Raw genomic sequence first — 19,906 nt, 5'->3', positions numbered from 1 at the left:
TGGCATGCCAGATTAGAAGTCCAGGCTCCTAACCACTACACCAAACTGGCTCTCACATTCCAGGATGTCTGGCTCCAGGTCAGTGACTACCCCCTCGTGGTTATCAGGGATGTTAAGCTCACTCTTTTATAGTTCTTCTGTATAATGTAACTCATCAGCCAGTTATGGTGGCCTCCTAAAATCCTTGCTGCTGTAAATAAACTCAGTACTTATTCCTAATCTGAATCTTCTACAAACCCTCTTAAAATATTCAGAAGGGTTAATTTTGGTACAAAGCGTATTTCCCTAGCCAGCATTTCATTAACATCATTTGCCAGAGTCTTCCCCAATGTTTGAATCTTACGTCAAGACCGTAAAACAGGGGTAGTCAAACTGCGGACCTCCAGATGTCAGCGAATGCTGCCAGGGGCTCATGGGAATTGTAGTCCATGGATCTGGAGAGCCGCAGTTTGACTACCTCTGCCGTAAAATATGGAACACATCTACAAAGGAGCTGTTACTTCTAGTTCTCCAGTGGTACCTAACTCCCCATAAATAAGCCCTTATACATAGTAGAACAGAGGATAAATGCTCAAATTATTTTTAATATACTCATGCCAAAAAGGGGGATAATTCTGTGCGACTGGCATAGGATGTATCTGTATTCAAATCATTCTCAAGAATCAACAAGTGCCTCCAAATAGGAAATCACACTTTAATTAAAGGAATCATTCTTATTCTAAAAGTTGCATCGCCTCTTCGAAAAAACATAAAACTTACTGCAGTCCTTAGGAATAGTAGCAGTTTCTGTAAAAACAACAACAAAAAAGACAAATTGTTAGAAGGTAATTTTCTGCCAGCTTCTTAAAGTTAAAAGAAAGATTAACTGTGATCATATGACATATTTTGACATTGTGTACTATTTGGTCCTATAGTGATTGCGCTCGTTTTCTTTGCTATTAAAATTTAACATTGTGTTAATATGGATATTTCAACATGAACTATGAAACAGTTACAGAGGATGTTCCACATACTCCGCCAGACTACGTAAACTTCTTCCTTGGTCCAGTGAGGACCGATAATCTTCAGCACACCCAGGCCCATAGATTGGAGACGTGCTACATTCCAGTTGGTTGTGACAAGTCTCAGCAGCTGTAAGAAGTTCCCAAAGGGGGTACTCTCAGCCAATTGCTCCAGATTAGAAGCTGTTGCAACCACTCCAAAGGTCTCCACCACAAGTTGCAAAAGGGTCTAATTTGGATTAGGACTTCAGCACAGAGGCAGAGGAGACTGATGTCTCTCCAGCACACTGCTTTCAAAACCTGAAATAGCCACAGCAGCCTTCTGTTTGCTCGGATGTGGAAAGCACCATTCGCTTGCTGCCTTCCATTATTCAAAATATCTAAGCATCATTTAAAACTGAGGGCCGTTCCGCATTCGTCCAAAATAGCACAATGGTTACTAACTGAAATCGCTACAGTTTTGCCATTATGCACAACGTCGTTGACAATCTGCAACACTCCTGAAACCGATCCGCAAAAAGCGCTTCGTTGTAGCGCTTTCAGGGAAATCCCAAAAAGTGGATTCACCCTCCGGAAAGCGTTACACTCCTGCAACCAATCTGCAACATTAGCGGGAAAGTTCTGTGCGTTACCATTGTTGTAGTTTCTGCAAAGTCCCTCCCCCTGGCTCTCTCCTCTGATCTTCCGGCGAAGCGATCGCCATTTTTTTTTCTCCGAGCGAGCAGAGATCAACGCACCGGCAAGCCTTCGTTTACCCAGTGAGGCTTCCCCGGCTGCAGACCCTCTGTTTAAAGTCACCAAGCACAAGCATCATAGAGGCCCGTTTGCTAGTTTATTTTCACTTTATTTTTCACACTGTTTTTGGCCGAAAATCGCGCCCGATTTGGCCGAAAATCGCGTCCGGTGGCCTTTTGGATTGTTGGGCCAGTCAAAATGCTCCCCCAAGCATGTACAGATGTCCCTCTTACTGGCTGGGGCTGCCTTTAGGGTTGCCAGGCTGCAGCCAGTAACCCCAGATGGTATTGAGGAGGCAGGGCCTGCTGATGCCACTTCTGCTTTTCACTGGAAGTGATGTCATTGGATGTGTTGGGATTTGCCAAACTCTGCATTTTGCAAATCCTAATGTGCCCCATGACCTCACTTCTGGTTTCCACTGGAAGTAGCATAATGCCAGCACAGTGCTACCACGTGCTCCCTCCTGTCAGCACTCCAGGCACAGGCAGGCAGGCAACCAAGCAGATTGCCAAGAAGTCTCCTGCTATAGCTGTAAGCAAGAAGACCTTGCAACCCCACTTCTAGGGACAAACTCAAACTCAAAATCCTTGCACCAATCAAATTTCTTTGGATTCAGCTTGCAGGGGAAATGTTTCCTATCTAAAACAAATCTGGGTGTAAACTGCACGGAGCTTTTATTCCAACCCCAGATCAATTCAGTCATGCCCTCTACACAGAATGCAATTTCCATTTGGATTTTAGGCGATTTAAATTTTCCTTCTGCAGCAAGAAGGATTGATCCGGAGTGACCCTACCTTTATTGTGGGATATCTCAGACTGCTGCTAATCCTGAATATATTCAAAAAATCACATTGTTTTGAATCTGGGTTCTCCTCCGTGGTAGAGGAGCCGTGATTGGCTACAAGTGGTCATGTGACAAGCCTGCCTCAAAGGAGAAGCCCCTAATTTCTCTCAATTTCTGTCGGCCTTGGATATTTTTTTTTGTGCCTTCTTCGTTCCCCCCCCCTTCAAGAAAAGAAAGCATTTTTTTCCTCCCTCCTCTGACTTCTTGGATCCTCTCCCCCCCCCCCACTCAAGAAAGCAAAGACAGAGTCTCCATTTGCCTCCCCCCCCCTCTTCTGAGCGTCCCTAACCACGTGCAGAAGACTTTCCTGTTTCAATGGGGGGGGGAGAGGAAGACCCGAGTTCAAAGCGATCTGAATTCAACAGGATTGACAATGGAATAAAAAAAGTAAGCGCAGACTCTGCCCTGGATTGCATTCAAAGCAGTGCATGCAGGCTGTGTTAAGATTGCTTTTAAAATGTGTGCAAGTTTGTCACCTATTGTGGTTGTGGGAGACTGAGAGATGCTTGCTGAAATGCCAGTGGATGGTATGGTGGGTTGCATGGAGGAAGCATTTTGCAGCTCATCTGCCAGGGAATAAAGAGAAGTTAGCGTTAAATCTGGTTAACAACTACTGCTATAACTCTTCACACTGCAACAGTCTTCAAGCAGCAGTGGTAATGTATGATTTCTTTAAAAAAATAGTAGAACTGAATTAACACACCAAATATATATAGAAGTATCTGAAAACAGTTTACTGAAATCCATGAACAATGAAGCAGAGAATGATCCTTCATACCATTTTCCTTTCTTTTTCTACACAGAACCCTTCTAATTCTAAAGATGCTCTGGGGAAACACTATAAACCAGACTATGGATGAGAAGGATTTGGTAATTCCATATGGTTTTCATAGAAATCTTGTCAACTTGTTTTAAACGAGGTTTACATCTTTTATTTTTAAAATCTATTTATTTTTAATGGCCTGATGGTAAACCATTGTAAAATATTTGAAGCCAAACCAATCTTAAAGGTAAAGGTAAAGGTATCCCCTGTGCAAGCACCGAGTCATGTCTGACCCTTGGGGTGACGCCCTCTAGCGTTTTCATGGCAGACTCAATCTGGGGTGGTTTGCCAGTGCCTTCCCCAGTCATTACCGTTAAACTAATTAAACTAATCTTACCGTTGCTTTAAAAATCAACATAGCCATTAATATTAATCCAAGCTTTCCATTAAGCAGAAATGTCCCTAGCCTCTGGTAGGAACAAGAATAAGTTCAGCAAATACTCCAAAGGACGTGTTCCTAAACACGTTGCCTCCTTTATTTAAAATATGCAACTATAAGCTGGCATCTTTAAAATCCTGATCTTCTTTAGATTAGAATTTGGATATATCTTTTGGATGCAGGGATGTTTCAGCTAACACATTCACACCTTCAAAAATAGTTTATGAATATACAGTTTGCCTATTCTGTTCCTGGGACTTCTACAACAGGTAAAAAAACAAGCTAGTCTTGCTTGTCTTGTCACAGAGATAAAAGTGACCCCAAGAATCACAAGCTGAGAGACAGCAAAAAGTCAGTAACCTGCAGGCAAGAAACTAGTTTCCTGATTAAGTCAGATATAGAACCACTTGGAATCTAGCTCTCAATACATGTAAATAGTTAAAGCAAGTGACTCCTAAGGCCATTTATACAATACCTCATCATTAATATCAGTTAACAAGAATGATTTATGAGAATTATCCTATGACTTGAAAATGTGAATGCACCTTAGGTGGTCCGTAAGGTTTTAGGACTTATTATTTGAAAAGATGGGGGGAGGAGGTTTTCCCTGACCTGTTTCCCTGACATTCTGAAAACAAAAGACAGCAATATCTCCTGCACCAGCTTCATAGCATTCGAAGTTTATTTATTTAGTTATATATAATTTAATTTCTAGACTGCCCTCCCTGCAAGTGAGCTCGGGATGGTTTACAGCAATAAGTAAAACATTTAAAACCATAACTCAAACATTTAAAACCATAACTGGTGCGGAGTTACGGCTTAGGTTGTGATCAATATGTGGATGGCACCCAGCTGTATCTCCTGATGGACAGCCACCGAACTATCCGCCGGAACCATTCACCAGATGTTTAGAAGCCGTGGCTGGGTGGCTTGAGCAGAATCACCTGAAACCCAACCCCTCCAAGACGGAGGTCCTCTGGTTGTATGGTAGAGGGGCAGTTCTGGAAGCACGCCTACCCACCCTGGCAGGGATGCAACTAGTCATCACATCCCAGGCCAGGAATTTGGATTTGACCTTTGATGCCTCATTAACAATGAAGGCTCAGGTCAGAAAGGTAGCCAGCCAGGCTTTTTTCCATCTTCGCCAGGCTAGGCTACTAGCGCCCCATCTGTCCCCTGAACATTTGGCCACAGTGATCCATGTGATGGTCACCTCCAGAATAGATTTCTGTAACTTGCTCTACGTGGGCCTACCCTTGGGCCTGATCCGGAAGTTACAACTGGTACAGAATGCGGCTGCTAGGGTCCTCACAGGAACACCTTGGAGGGCCCATATCCAGCCTGTGCTGAGGCAGCTGCACTGGCTTCCGGTTGCTGCCTGGATCCAGTTCAAGGTTTTGGTTCTTACCTTCAAGGCCCTATGCAGTCTGGGCACCACATACACCTTTCACCCTATGCCCCTCGCAGAGCTTTATGCTGTGTGATATCTTGAATATGGAATAAGATATTTTGAATTGTATATTTTTAGGGGTATTTTATCTGAATTTTTTAGCTGTTATAATTCGCCACAAGCCTTTGTGGGAGTGGTGGGCTAAAAATCAAATCAATCAATCAATCAATAAATAAATATCAACAAATCATGATAAAACACTGCACAATTATATTGCTCCATCATTTTGCCAGTCCATCAATCATCGTTGGCGTAGTAAAGACTGGGCACCTGCAGTCTTGGTCATACTTAACCCTCTTATGGAATGCACTTGAACTTCCAAGCAGTTGCCTACTGAGATCATGGAAAAGACTACAGCAAACCTGATGGTGCGTGGGTGACGGTGGCGGGAGAATGTGAGGGAAGGGCAGCAGGGCTGCTGAGTGTCTGGTTGCTGGACTCAGTATGGAGGACTGCGTGGGGGAGAAGGGAGGAATTGCTGGGTAGATAGGTCTCTGCAGTAACAAAAGTACAATGGTCTTATTACTAGCAGTAGGATACAACATTCAAGGTTGAACAAAGGCAGATTTAAGAGCCAGGAGGAGAGGCAAAGACTTCACTCAAGGCAGTGATCGACCACGCTGACTCAAACAAAAGTTTGCATGCAGCAAAGACATTTTGCCCATTTATTTATTTAAACATATGTAACCTGCCGTTCTGCCCAATGAGGCCCCTTCAGGCAGTCACAGTAACACAGACAATCCAAACAACTTTCAGATCAGTATATGAATGTAAAGCCTAGGGCCACCAGGTTGCCTGCTCTGGTTTGTGGAGCTACTGTTCCTGGCCTGCCAGCTCCCACAGAAAGCTGTGACATCACATTATCTCCCTAGGTTTTACTCGTTACTTTTAACACAATTTGCTCGGCAACCAGTCTCAATTAGCAAAGGCACCCAGGACAGTCAGAATATGCTAAATTTGTCATTCAAAAAGATTTAATATAGATAATAACATGGCTATCCCTTAGAGATGCCAGCCTCCAAGTGGAACCTGGGGATCCCCTGGAATTACAGTTCATCTCCAGATTACAGAGACCGGTTCCCTTGGAGCAAATGGATTCTTTAGAAGGTGGAATTTAAGGCACTTTACCCCATAGAGCAGTGGTCCCCAACCTTTCCGAGGCTGGGGACCGGCAGGGCATTGGGCCGCGCCCCCGCGGACCGCGCCCGTGCGGGCCACGCCCGCGGATCGGGCCGCGCCCGCGGGCCGCGCCCGCGGATCGGGCCGCACCCGAGCCGCGCCCGCGAGCCGCGCCCGGGCCGCGCCCACGGATTGGGCCGCGCCCGCGGATCAGGCCGAGCGGGCGTGGCCCGCACAGGCGCGGCCCGGCCCTGATTCCCTCTCCCCGCCTCCCGCAGTAAGAAGCTTCCCGGGCCGCAAACTTGCGGCCTGGGAAGTTTTTTACTGCGGGGGCGGGGCGGGGAGAGGGAGCCGCGGCCCGGTGCCATGGCCTTTGCGGCCCGGCACCGGGCCGCGGCCCGCAGGTTGGGGACCACTGCCATAGAGGACTCTATTCTCTCCTGGCTCTATGCTCAAATTTCCAGGAATTTTCCCACCTGAATCTGGCAACCCTGTCTGGATCCACTATTCCCCCACCGGTGACCAAGAGGAAATTAGCAATCCTGTTAGCCATGATATAGATAAAACACCTTGAGCCTTCACTGGCTCCAGAAAAAGGTGGTTTGGACATTTTTTTGAATCTGTGGAAATGTTGCTTCTATACACCATATCATTAACTCATATCATTAACTATACACCATATCATTAACAGAGTTTAGAGTAATAAGATTTGATGAATTCAGGCAGCTCTCTAACTGAAGTGGACAAGTTGCTGCGCTCAATGAGGGCAACCACGTCTCCTGGATCCCTGTCCGTCATGGTTGCTCAAATCGGGCGACCAATGGATAGGAGACTCTTTGAGGGATATTGTCAACCTCTCCTTGTCATTCGGAGAGTTCCCCAAAGGGCTTAAGGAGGCAGTGGCTTGCCCTCTTCTGGAAAAAAAAAACATTGCTAGATCCGTGGGACCCCTCCAGCTATGACCCGATCTCACACTTAGCATTTCTGGGTAAGGGGGTTTGAGAGGGCCACTGTGGACCAGCTCCTGGCATTTTTGGAGGAAGCTTTGGCCTTTGATCCATACCAGTTGGGCTCCTGTCCTGGAAATGGGATGGAGACTGCGCTGGTCGCCTTGATGGATATTCTCCAGTGCTTTTAGATCTGTTGGCTGCATTTGACGTGGTTGATCATGAGTTGTTAGCCCACTGCCTCACCAGAACAGGAATTAAAGGGACAGCCTTACAGTGACTAGTCTCCTTCCTCGAGAACAAGACACAGAGGGTGGTAGTGGGTGAGGAGTTGTCATGACCCTTTGTGCTCCCCTGTGGGGTACTGCAGGGGGCAATACTCTCCCCTACATAATTTAACATCTATATGCACCCTCTGGCACAGCTGGTCTGGAGCTTTGGGCTGCGTTATCACCAGTATGCGGATAACACCCAGCTCTATCTCCTGATGGATGGCCAGCCAGACTCCCCTTGGAAACATTCACCATATCTTTGGAAGTGGTATCTGGATGGCTCAGGCAGAGACACCTGAAACTCAACTCCTCTAAGACAGAGGACCAGGAAGCACATTTACTCACCCAGGATGGGGTGCAGCATAGGGCTGTACCTACTACGAGGAATCTGGAGGTGATCTTTGATGCTTCCCTATCTATGGAGGTTCAGGTCACTAGAGCAGCCCAAGTGGTGTTTTATCATCTGTGCCAAGTGGGGCTACTAGCGCCCTACCTGTCCCCAGATCACTTGGCCACTTTGATGCATGCAATGGTCACTTCTAAACTTCTGTAACTCACTCTACATGGGCCTTCCCTTATCTCTGATCTGGAAATTGCAACTGGTCCAAAATGCAGCTCCTAGGGTCCTCATAAAGTCATCCTAGAGGGCTCATATCCAATCTGTGCTGAGGCAACTGCATTGGCTATGGGTTAGCTTCCAGATCGAGTTTAAGGTCTTGGTTCTAACCTTTAAGGCCATCCGCAGCCTGGGCCCTGCTTATCTGAGGGACTGCTTGTCTCCTTATGCTACCTGCAGGTCTCTGCGGGTTTCAATCTGTTGGTTCTTCCCAGTCCCCACAAAGCATGCCTGGCATCAACCAGGGCCAGGGCCTTTTCAGTCCTGGCCCCAACCTGGTGGAATGAGCTCCCAGAAGAGCTGAATGCCCTTGTAGGAGTGCTGACACAGATGGAGCTATCACAGTTCTGCAGGCCTGCAAAACGGAGCTCTTCTGCTAGGCCTTTGGTTGAGGCCAGGCCAGGAAGATCGGGTCCCTCTCTGTATAGGCCCTAGGTGCTGAACATTTGGGCATGTTACCCACTCAGGGTAGTGGCTGAGGTGGTGATAGGGGTTTCTTGCCAGGTACGGATAGGGAGGAGAAGGGTTTAAATGGGATCTGCTTCCAGTATTTGTATTTTAATTTTATTGTATTTTGTTGGTTTTTATGACCATATGTTAACCGTCACAAGCCAGCAGGGCCCGGGAGTGACAATTAACAAGTAGTTAGGTTATTAGAACAAACAACATCACAAGGATGAAGTAGGCCACAATCCCTTTGTAGTATGTTGCTGCATTCTGTCCTTAGGAGTTACTCATAGGAATGCTTATGTTTTAAGCCTCATAAATGGCTATCTCTTCATTCTTATTTCATGCTTCAGAACATAGAACCTTTCCACCACAGTGTCTGCATTACTGAGTTGGTCATTACATGTGGACTGCTACATTGCACAACATCATCCCTTTGTTTTGTCACCTAAACGAGGGGTAGTCAACCTGTGGTCCTCCAGATGTCCATGGACTACAGTTCCCATGAGCCCCTGTCAGTGTTTGCTGGCAGGGACTCATGGGAATTGTAGTCCATGAACATCTGGAGAACCACAGGTTGACTACCCCTGACCTAAACAACACCTAACACAAGCAGGCATTCAACACTTGGCCATGAGTGTCCATAACTGACTGAGGACATACATGTTCTAAGAGAAAACATTGGAGAGCATATAATCTGTACTGGAAGTATTTCCCCAGCAAACCTGTGATGTTGCTGATAGAACTAATGCTGGTTATAGAAACAGACTTTTCAGTAGAATTAGAGGTCTGTCCAGGAACCACTGCTGGAGTTGTGGTAGAGCCATATTGTTCTTCAGCGATGCTTGCAGGTGAGCGTGGAGTAGAGTGTGTAGGTATGAAGAAAGGGCCAGGAGCTGGAACAAAACTTGTTTTTTCTATGGTAAGTAATCGAGGTGGGGGAAAAAACCAACAAATTAGCCATGTGAAAGCATCTGCTAAGCATTAAACAGAGCACAGAAGTGATGTGAAGCTTCCTAGAGGCATTAACATTTAACATCCTTGAACCAGGCTGCATCTCTGCACTCCTTGTTAGTTAGTCCAGAACCCTTACTACTCTTTAACCTTTTTTAGAAATTAAGAAATAGTAGATAAACGGAAGGTTAAGTGGGATTGTGACTGTAGCTAGCACTCCCATATTGATCCATAAGTTTGAACATAACCCGAATGCTTGCAAGTTGTATGCATGCAGAATCCCTTCACATAGTGGTATGCCACATGCAGAACCTATGGATAGGAAATGTTATACATGCACAGGATTTTCAGATGACAGCAAGAAGGTGAGTAGCTATGAGAGTAACATGATCTAGAAATTTTAAACATTAAACAAGCAAGGTTAAGTGATCTAGAAATTTTAAACATAAAATAAAATAAATAAAACATAAAACAAAATCCATGACTTTTAAACATCTGAACAGTTTTGTTCCACTAACTCAATAACATGAAAGAGATAAAAACAATGGGACATTTACTCTCCTGATAAAATCCTTATTTCATATATACAAAATTGTATACTTTTAATTTGGAGATTTCTTTTTATTATGCTATTTTATCTGAAGGCCAAACTGTATTTTCAAAATAAGGTCAAATTGAGAACCATAGACACTTAAATTGCAATCTAAATATAAAATGATGCTAAAATGATTAATTAATCCAGGTTAAGGCCCTAAAAGGTAAAGGCAGGTCAAAGATTAAGAGAGGGAAAGCAGGGCAAAGAAACTGAATGATGGGAACAGAGAATGATTAATGGTTAGAAAACAGAGGACACAGGTAGTTCAAAAAAATCTTAAGAGTGACAAAAACAAATTAACTCTGAATCAACTGAAATGTTGTTATTCAAATTCTGAAAAAGAAACAGCTTTAACTTATTCTTAAACATATACAAGTTCTTGTACATAAAATTATACTCCTTTTAAAATTAACTAAACCCTCCATGACCGTTTACACACTGGAGGTTTCATGCTGGGCTGCAAGCTGGAGTTTTAGTCATGGCAGGTTGCCCCACCTCTTCCTGCACCCACATGGGGGAGTATTTGGCCCGGTGTACCTCATCCGTCTCCAATTTGTGCTCCTGCACGGGAGCTGGGACAGTGAAGTTCCCAGTGCATAAACGGTCCATGAGTACATCTTCTATTCCCTTAACAAATCAAGAGATCAGTTCAGTCTTTCCCCAGTTTCTTTCCTTCCTAGAGTGCAGCCCATATTGGGTTTTCTCTACCACTGACTGCCCTCCCCTCCAGCCCTATCTTGTACCTAGCGAGCTCTGCTTCCATGGGATATTTGCAAGCTCATTGTCCAAGTCCAAATCATGACTACTGTATATCAAATATTTCCCAGAAGAAGAATTTAAAAGTATCATCTTACCAGAATTTGGAGGATATGTTGCTTCTGGTGTTGCTGACACTGGAAAAGAGAGGGAGGGGGAAAATCAAGAATGAGAACAGTATAGTCAAAATGACAATTTCTACATTCATCCATGGGATAGAGAGCATCTGATACCCTTAAGTATGCTTTGAAGAACCAGGAAAGACCTACTCATATTTTATTTACTTTAAAATGTCTACCCTATGAGTCTGGCTTTATAATGCCTGTGGGGCAGCTACAAATCTATTAAAGACAAGGCAAAATCCAGGGCACCAGAACTTTCTTAACACTTTTCAAAGGCAGCCACATAATATCTGAAGCTAAGATATGTTTCATAGTTGCAGCTGGTGAACTAACTTCAACTGGTCAAATGCCCCCCTCCAGCTAAGTTTAATAGCTGCGTTTCCAGAAGCAGGCGCCTCCTATACTGTGTGCCTGATCATTCATTAGAAGAGTAATCCCATCTAGAAGATGAGATTTAATAGCTCCTAGATCAATGTCTCCTCTTAACCTGTCAACATCTGGTTCCCATATTGCTATGCATTGTTATGATATATCTGATGCTTTATGTTGGATGAACGGTAGATTGGCGAGGGGCTGTGGCACAGTGTGGCCCAGTAGTAGCACATCTACTTGGCATGCAGAAGACCACAGATTCAGTCCTTGGCTGCTCCAGTTAAAATTGTGTGTGTGGGGGGGGACTTTTAACTAAGACCCTGGAGAGCTGCTGCCAGTCAGAGCAGACAATACAGACCTTGGTGGATCGATGGTCTGATTCACTATGACAGCTTCTTGTGTTCAGTAGATTTCTATACACCCTTCTTTCAACATCAAAGAATCAAAGGCTATTGGGCAATAAAGGAAACAAACTGGTAGAATATTCCAACATCACAGTGGTAGGCTTGTGCTCTCACCCTTAGTCCGTCCTGGTTTAATAATGCAGGACTGACTCATTCCTCAAGCAGTGTTTCACTTTCACTTTCCATCTTTATGTAAAGCACAGAAGAACATTCTCCCCCAAACTCAATTCCCAACGTGCCTGAGCAAACTTTCAAAAATAAAACACAAAAGCCAAAATAGAAGTTGCCCAGTATATCATGTGACTATGTGGTGTGCATGGGAGGTAATTAGAATAATAAATACCAACCTAATACTTGGCCATAGCATTATCAAATACCAACAAAATAGATCTATGGGTAGTTTAGAATGTCTGATGGCTTCTGCAGCAAAAGCCCCATAACTGTATTGTTCCGAGATTTTGACTCTAAAGCAGAATGTATAAATATTAATACTACACAACAGTAGTCCTCACTCAGGAGTCCTCAGTGAGGTAGATCAATGCCCCCCCCCCCGGGGTATGAGTAGTACATCGTCGACCTCTTTCCTCAGCCCTCCTGTAGTAAGGTATGGGTGGAGATTTTTTCCCGCCATGTAGTAATTTTTTTGTCTTTTAATGGAGGTTTTTATAAGACTTTGTAACCTGCCACGAGCCAATTCAGAAGTGGTGGAGAATAAATCAAAATAAAAATAAAAATAAAAATACATTAATATCTGTTGCATTCATGCAACAAGATTTCATAGCATATTTGACAACAATGATTCAATTTTTAATGCATGTGGAATAAAGTCCTGACCCTTCTGGAATTTCAGCGATGCTTGCAGGTGAACAAGTGGCTATCCTTAATTTAGGGATGAATTTCTTAAACTGTCTTGGACCATAAGCAACATTGAAATGAAATGTGTGGTGATATACCAGTGCATGAAAATGGATATTTGTTTCAGTAAACCACCGTACACCTATAAATTCCACTCCAAGAAAGGAGAAAAGTGCTAGTACCTACTTCAGGGGAAGTGTTCTAATCCCTAGTTCAATTCTGATCTAAAGGAAACCTGCCAATCGGATTCAGTTTAGGTCCCTGCCCCTAAATTTTAATTTTAAAAGGAAATATCTAGCATTTATTATTAGATATGACAAAACCTCCATGGTCTGAGACAGACCAGTATTTATAGATAGATGTTTAGGGGAGAAAACTCAATAGATGGCACCATAACACTAAAAACTGTAACCAACTGCATGCAGCGGATATTTATTTCCTACAGCTCATGATAGCAGTAAGTCACCAAGCCAACAAAAGCAGCCTCCTTTGAAAGAACGAATTAAAAGTCAGAAGACAGCTGATAATTTGTCTGGTAATTATTTTAGTCTAGTTCTGCAATTGTTGCCCCTTTAGAACAATATTAAAAATAATAAAACATACTCTTCCCCAACACCAAACTCCACTTTCTTCCTACCTACAAGGCACCAGAAATTACTACCACTCAACAAAGACCTGGATGGAACACGGGTGCCAATCTCCAGGTGGGATCCAGAGTTCTGTCAGAATAAGGACTGATTTACAGATCACATAGCAGCTTGAGAAAATAGCAGCTTCAGAGGGCAGATTCTATGGCGCTGCTGAGTTTTCTCTCTCCAAAACTTGTCTTTACAGCAGTGGTCCCCAACCTTTTTATCACCGGGGACCGGTCAACGCTTAACAATTTTACTGAGGCCGGGGGGGGGGGGGGAGATAGTCTTTTGCCGAGGAACATTGCCGCTGCCACCTGAGCCCCTGCTCCGCTTGCTTTCCTGCTGGCGCCCGTGACTTCCCGCCGCCCACTGGGGGGCACTGCCAGCAGCAGCTGTGCAGTGCCATGCCAAGGGGGAGCCCCAGCCATGGTGGCCACTGGAGAGCACCAAAGGTGAGCCGGTGGCAGAGTGGCAGAGCAGCCCCCGAGGCAGCAGTCAGGGAGGAGGATGAGGAGGAGCTGCGGCCCAGTACCGACTGATCCATGGACTGGTACTGGTCCCCGGACCAGGGGTTGAGGACCACTGCTTTACAGTGTCCACTACCAAATATCTAGGAACATCCCTACACAGCATTGCTAACCGTTTGATTAGGGGAAATTTTGCAGAGAGATGTCCCCAACCCCAGGTCTGTAAATGTGGAAGGGGATTTGGGGCCACTCATTGTCTCTCAGCATCCTATTTCTAAAGACCATTTGAGTAATTCAATTATCATCAGTTCAGTTAGTTTTATTATGGTCATAGACCAGCAGAGCATCATCCTGAAGGAACCCACACTGATAATTCCCATAGAGATTTTTACTATCACAGGAGACTATTCTGTTCCTCACAAGACAAGTGAAGGATGCTCTGCCTTCTAGAAGGGGGGGGGGGGTGGCTCTTAGAGTTTGTCACGTGCCTGACTTTTCTGTTTGTTGTGGTATTCGTAATGTATGGCTAAAGGATTGCTGTTTCTTAAAGTACTGTTTCCCTTGTTGTTCCAACAGAGTTGGATACAGTCTATACACTAAGAAGGCTGTTAGAAGAACTGTCAACTGGATGATTTTCCACCAGCATGACTGGTTCTACATATTTCTGGCTGGGTACCAGAACAAGGGAGGTATATAATGGAGAGAACAGGAAAGAGGCTGTCTTTGTACAGTATAGTGTCTTTCAAAGCAGTGGAATTCTTTATGATGTACTTTTAAGGTCACTGCAGCATTATGTTTGCAGTTTAACTTTCACTTTCAACCCAGGTTTTCCCATGCCTCAAAAATAGCCTCTCTAAAAACTATAGCTGTCTTCTACTGCCTCTTCTGCTTCCCTTTGCCAACTGATATTTCCTCAACCAGAAAGAGAGAAATGAGGAGCTGTGCATTTTAGATGAATCAGAGCCAGATGATTTCCTGCCAGCTCTTCCAGTGAAGATCAAGTCATTTACTTACCCTTTGAACCCTCTGTCAGTTCTGGGCCCAAAGACTCTGCCTGTTTATCCTATTGAGCTCCACCTCTGCACTCCATCGTTCTTGCCCCTGTGTGGATATCCTTACCTATTTTGTGTCTTCCAAGAGTTAGGAAGTCCTAGCTGTGAACCGAGGCCTTCAGGTGCTATACTACATGCATGAATCTGTCCTTTTTTTCTCCTGTTCTTAGGGTTTTTTTATATCCCTTACTGCAAATGCAGTTTTGTGGGAGTTCATGATGCTTCTTGTGCAAAGCTTAAATATGACATTCTTCTGCTTTATTGCTGTCAGATTCCCAGATCTCAATATTTTCTCCCACTCTGCGTAGGCTTCTAAATGTCATGGAATGTGACTCCAAGCAATAAAGCATATGCACAGGTGTATTGTAGCAGTGCACTCAATGCATATGTATTACTATCACATATTGTTGTTCAGTTCCAAATACGTCTTTTTAAAAACGCTGTTTCTGTTTCTCAGGAACAGTCCCTTTTTTTCTAGTAACTTTCCCTAGAATACCACTTTGCCCATTTTACCATTCAGGGAGATGTTGGGTTTGACTTTTGAAATATTTGTTATTTTGCACACACTTGTCCTCAAGTTCTTCAGATTTTCTTCATCCTCTCAGTATGCTGGGGGAGAGACTGGGGACCTATATGTCAGTCCTCTGGTACACACATGTAAATGCATGAGCATGAATGCCAAATGCCAGTGCGCTATGTCTCTTCTGCTTCCTCTCCCACAACAATATATCCAGATAACATATGTGGCTGTAGGTGTTTGAATTGCAGCTGCTCTATAGTAACCAGATCCTTTGTGAGATAAAAACATTCTGACATTTCATTTCTACACATTTGTGGCTACAAAACAGCCTACACAAGCCATTGCAGTTCAAATTATGATGGCAAATAGGAAGGTGAGGAAAAAAAACTCTCTATGGGAAAACCAGGTTGCTAAATCTGGCAATGACTTCTTGTGACCCCTCAAGAGGACCAGGGAAAAGCACCACATAACATCTCTGGAGAAGAAAAGATCTGTCTGACACAGGTAGACAATAAAAACCTGTCTAGAAACAGATCTGTGTTTAAAGGTATGGGCAGTTATGTCCATGAAGAGATCTCTGTACATGCATTGCTTTTCACCGCATAACTAAAGAATTGCTACACAGAAAAAGAAGGTCCACTACATCCTGCAACTGAAGTTGACAAGGAGTTGCTACATCGCACACGCACAGAAACACACCCACGCATGCACGTGCACTCATGCACACCCCTGCCAACTACATTCATTGATTTTCTAATCTACTTTCTTTTTTAAAATTAAGACACCATTCTCTGGCTCTGGAAGGCTCAAGCTTCTGAAGGCAAAAGCAATTTATAGCCATAAAAAGAAATGTAAAGAACAAGAGTACAAACAATCCAATGCAGCCAACAGTCGCAGCAGACACACGGAGGACTCAGCATCCCCTCCTGTTGAAGAGTGGAGCAGCAACAAGCCCCTTCAGAGAGGTAATCCCACAAATCCTGAGCAATTGAAGCTAAGGCTCTACCACAAATGTTCTTTCCCCTCAGCCAGCTGTGGGAACATGAGACAGGCAATCTCTGAGACAGAAGTACTTCACATGGAGCCCCAAGCTTCCTTCTAACGTGTAGGCAAATGAGCCAAGCCATCAGTCCGTTCAGCTCAGTACTGTCAACTCAGGCGAATGAGATTTCCTCCCCCCAAATTTTGGGGGTCCTTTAAGTAAAGCTAAAAGACCTGGCAAAATCTGGGTCTCTCAGCTCAGTGCTGGGAGGGGGGAAGGAGGGATTGGATGTGGATAAAGCTTGATCCTCAGGGAAATGCCTACAAATGCACAAGCATGCGTGCCAAACGACACGGCATAGTCTGTCACAGAATCAAACATCCCCTGTACAATGTGCAATTGCCACAGAATACATAGAATGCTTGTACATTCCTGTCTCTTATAAGAATAATAAGAGTTGCTTTGCTGGATCAGACAAGGGCCATCCAGCCATTCGGTTTCCAGCAGCAACCAGGTTCTGGATGCTCTCAAGCATGGTCTGAAAATGATGCCCTCCTCCTGTTTGTCTCCAGCATCTTATCTACTGCTCCTTTATTTACCTATTTATTTGTTTGTTTGTTTATTGTATCTGTATGCCGCCCTTCTCTGTGTGCTCAGGGCAGTATACATTGTTTGGAATATAATGCAATTATATAATGTTGTAAGTTTAAAGTTTCAAATCAATCTGTCCATAATGTATCATAATATAAACCATTAAAACCAAACCAAATAAAGGATCCCGATCTGCTTAAAATGGTGTCCTATTCCAGGGAATGGAGAGGAGGTGATAGAAGGAGTCAGGCAGGGAGGCCAGGAGTATTTTGATTTTCTCTCTAGGTTCCATGTGGCCATGAGCCATGGCTTGTCACTCTATATAACATTGCCTTTATTTAATCCTGCTTTTATTTTTTTTAAATGCCTAAAATAGTTAAAATTACTTCATATTGTGAAAGCGTATTTTGCAAGGCAGAGTTCAAGTAAATGAATCAAAAAGTTAATTATGTATTTTGTTTCATGTGTTCTGAACCTACCAAAACATCAAGCTAATCCTAAATCCCAGCATTTTTGCTAAAGAGATTAACTGGGGGGAACAGCAAACACAGACAAACCTTTAGAAAAACAAGGAATTACTAGTTTAAAAAAAGGTAAAGGCACCGGGTCATGTCTGACCGTTGGGGTGACGCCCTCTAGCGTTTTCATGGCAGACTCAATACGGGGTGGTTTGCCAGTGCCTTCCCCAGTCATTACCGTTTAACCCCCAGCAAGCTGGGTACTCATTTTGCCGATCTCGGAAGGATGGAAGGCTGAATCAACTTGAGCCGGCTGCTGGGATCGAACTCCCAGCTTCATGGGCAGAGCTTTCAGACTGCATGTCTGCTGCCTTACCACTCTGCGCCACAAGAGGCTCTTTTTTACTAGTTTATAGATTCATTTTCAAATTCAAAGCTGGTAAGTTTCCACCCACCCCCCTTAAATATTGCTCAAGTTGTGCTCAGTTAGGTTCAGATGCAAGCAACAAGAGCCAAATCATTAACTGTCTTAAATCATCAAAGGACTTTTAAAATTATATGATGATTGCTGGATGAAGGTGGCTGGGTGGAAGATGCAAAGCCAGCATTTAACTGTGGTCACCTTTAAAGCTTTCCGCCCACAGGCCAAAATGCCCCTGCAGCATTTGCTTGCCAGAAATACAGTGGCCATGTTGCCATGCAGACACAGCATACCCTGGAAAAATGCAAGCCTTGATTGTTAAACTCTTGCCCAACTCTTGCCTTTGATGCCACCTCCTTGTTGAAATGCCGGTGACTCCGCCTAGCCGAAGTCAACGCAGGCAGCGAAAACACAACACAACCAGCCAAAGGTGATGGGCTTTGTTTGGCTGGAGGGGTCACAAGTTGAAGAGACCTGCCTCATGTGCTTCTATGCTGGCACAGGGAAGCGTCATACCAGGTCTTTAGGCAAACGCTGCTATGTAAGGAATGGAAAGCCTATGCGTGTTGGAAGCCTTTGTGCCTTGTCAACTCTCCGTTATCTGATCTTGAGCTGCTCAGGGCTGGTACACCAAGCCATCGTGGAGGTGCTGCTTTGCTGCTACATTTGTGGTTCCGTTTTGTTTGCTTCTGTTGTTTTTTTACTTTGTTAGAAGCCTACTTTCAAAAAAGGAAGAGGGTACAGCACGCTGTGGTTTCGAGCTTAAGCATTTTTCCTCTCCCCTAAACGGTGAAACTCAGTTACCATAGCACCAGCCTGCTCAAGGCTTCGGCCCACTCGCAGGGCTAAACCACAACTTCTCCAGTGCAGTTGTGAAGCTTCCCCATCAAAATCTTTTCTACAAATGTGCATTTGTAATCATGCTTGGCTCTCCAAGAGACTACAGGAACCAGCCCCTCCAAAATAAAAATGGATCTCTACATTGTGGATCAGATCTGACTTGTGTACGCCAGTGGTTCAGGGGGTAAGACTGCAATGACTGCTTCTTAGGAAAAAAAATGGATTTCTGCTTTCAGGAACACTCTGCTCAAGGAGAGAGCTGCTGCAGTCTGGGACAAGCAGCCTTCTCATATGCAACATCCAGTCCAAAGTTACCAAGAAGGAGAGAGTAAGACAACATTCCAGGTTACTCTGGGGGCTCCTGGAGGCAGGCAAATCAAACAATTAGCTTTCACATTATGTTTGGACTAGCTTCAAAGCCCGTTCTTAAGAACAGGTCTTGAAAAGGTCCCCTCCCCTGGCCCCTTGCCAGGCAGCTTAAGGTGGCCTTGGGTCGTAGCTCGCAGCCAGATCAAGTGAGGTGGGAGGGGGTTGGGCAGCTCGAGACAAAGCTGCTTAGCAGGCAGTCAGCAGGCCGGGAGGCCCTCATCAGTAGGCCCAGCCTAGCAAGCCAAGAGGCCCTCATTAGCAAGCCCTCCACCACGACCCTTTGCCCAGGGCCCTCTCCCCTTGCCTGCTGCTGGCTCCAGGCACTGAGGCGTCTGAAAGCAAAGAGGCTAGAGTCCAGGGACGGAGGGCGGGAGCTGCAGGGGCAGGGCCAATCAGGGCAAAGCTGGCTGCACCCTGATTGGCCCTACAGCCGGACACGTCCCACCGCCTAGGCTGTTTCAGAAATATATAGAGGAACAACAATGGATAAGGATTGGAATGATGGGGATAGGATCTGAAGAAGGTATCTTTTTTCAGGTGCATATGCTAACTCCTTGCTGCCCTTAAAGTTCTGATGGCTGAAGTATCCTTTTTCCTGAATTAAATTTCACCAACTCTCCTCACACCGCCTCCTCCACATGAGTATGCAGGAATAAGAATCATCCACCTCCAGAACAGCCCACCTCCTGCCTTTCGGCATGAATCATGATCTGGAGGTGCTTCCTGCTTGGCAAGAGACTAGTCCGGAACAATAAGTCATACAGAAACACAAGCAGACTCCTCCGTGGGTAGGTTGTCTTGCTACATTTTTTGAATTGGGAGTCATTGCATCATCAATACTATCACCCTATGCAGAGATACTGAAATTATCCACCCTTAGGAA

At 44.7% G+C, this 19,906-nt stretch overlaps 1 protein-coding gene across 1 annotated transcript in view; it reads right to left on the bottom strand.

Moving 5' to 3' along the window:
- PTPRC (protein tyrosine phosphatase receptor type C) overlaps positions 1 to 19,906 on the bottom strand; it is a 118,288-nt gene that overhangs the window by 49,058 nt on the left and 49,324 nt on the right. Inside the window, exons 2-6 of the mRNA XM_077332738.1 lie at positions 11,037 to 11,075; positions 9,359 to 9,550; positions 5,595 to 5,726; positions 3,057 to 3,146; positions 760 to 786 (exon numbers count right to left, since the gene is read on the bottom strand). Of these exons, the coding sequence (XP_077188853.1) occupies positions 760 to 786; positions 3,057 to 3,146; positions 5,595 to 5,726; positions 9,359 to 9,550; positions 11,037 to 11,075 (480 nt within the window). The remainder of the gene's footprint in view (positions 1 to 759; positions 787 to 3,056; positions 3,147 to 5,594; positions 5,727 to 9,358; positions 9,551 to 11,036; positions 11,076 to 19,906) is intronic.

The sequence above is a fragment of the Paroedura picta genome, chromosome 4 (genome assembly GCF_049243985.1).
Source record: "Paroedura picta isolate Pp20150507F chromosome 4, Ppicta_v3.0, whole genome shotgun sequence".
Taxonomy (NCBI): domain Eukaryota; kingdom Metazoa; phylum Chordata; class Lepidosauria; order Squamata; family Gekkonidae; genus Paroedura; species Paroedura picta.
This window is presented reverse-complemented; position numbering and strand designations above follow the sequence as displayed.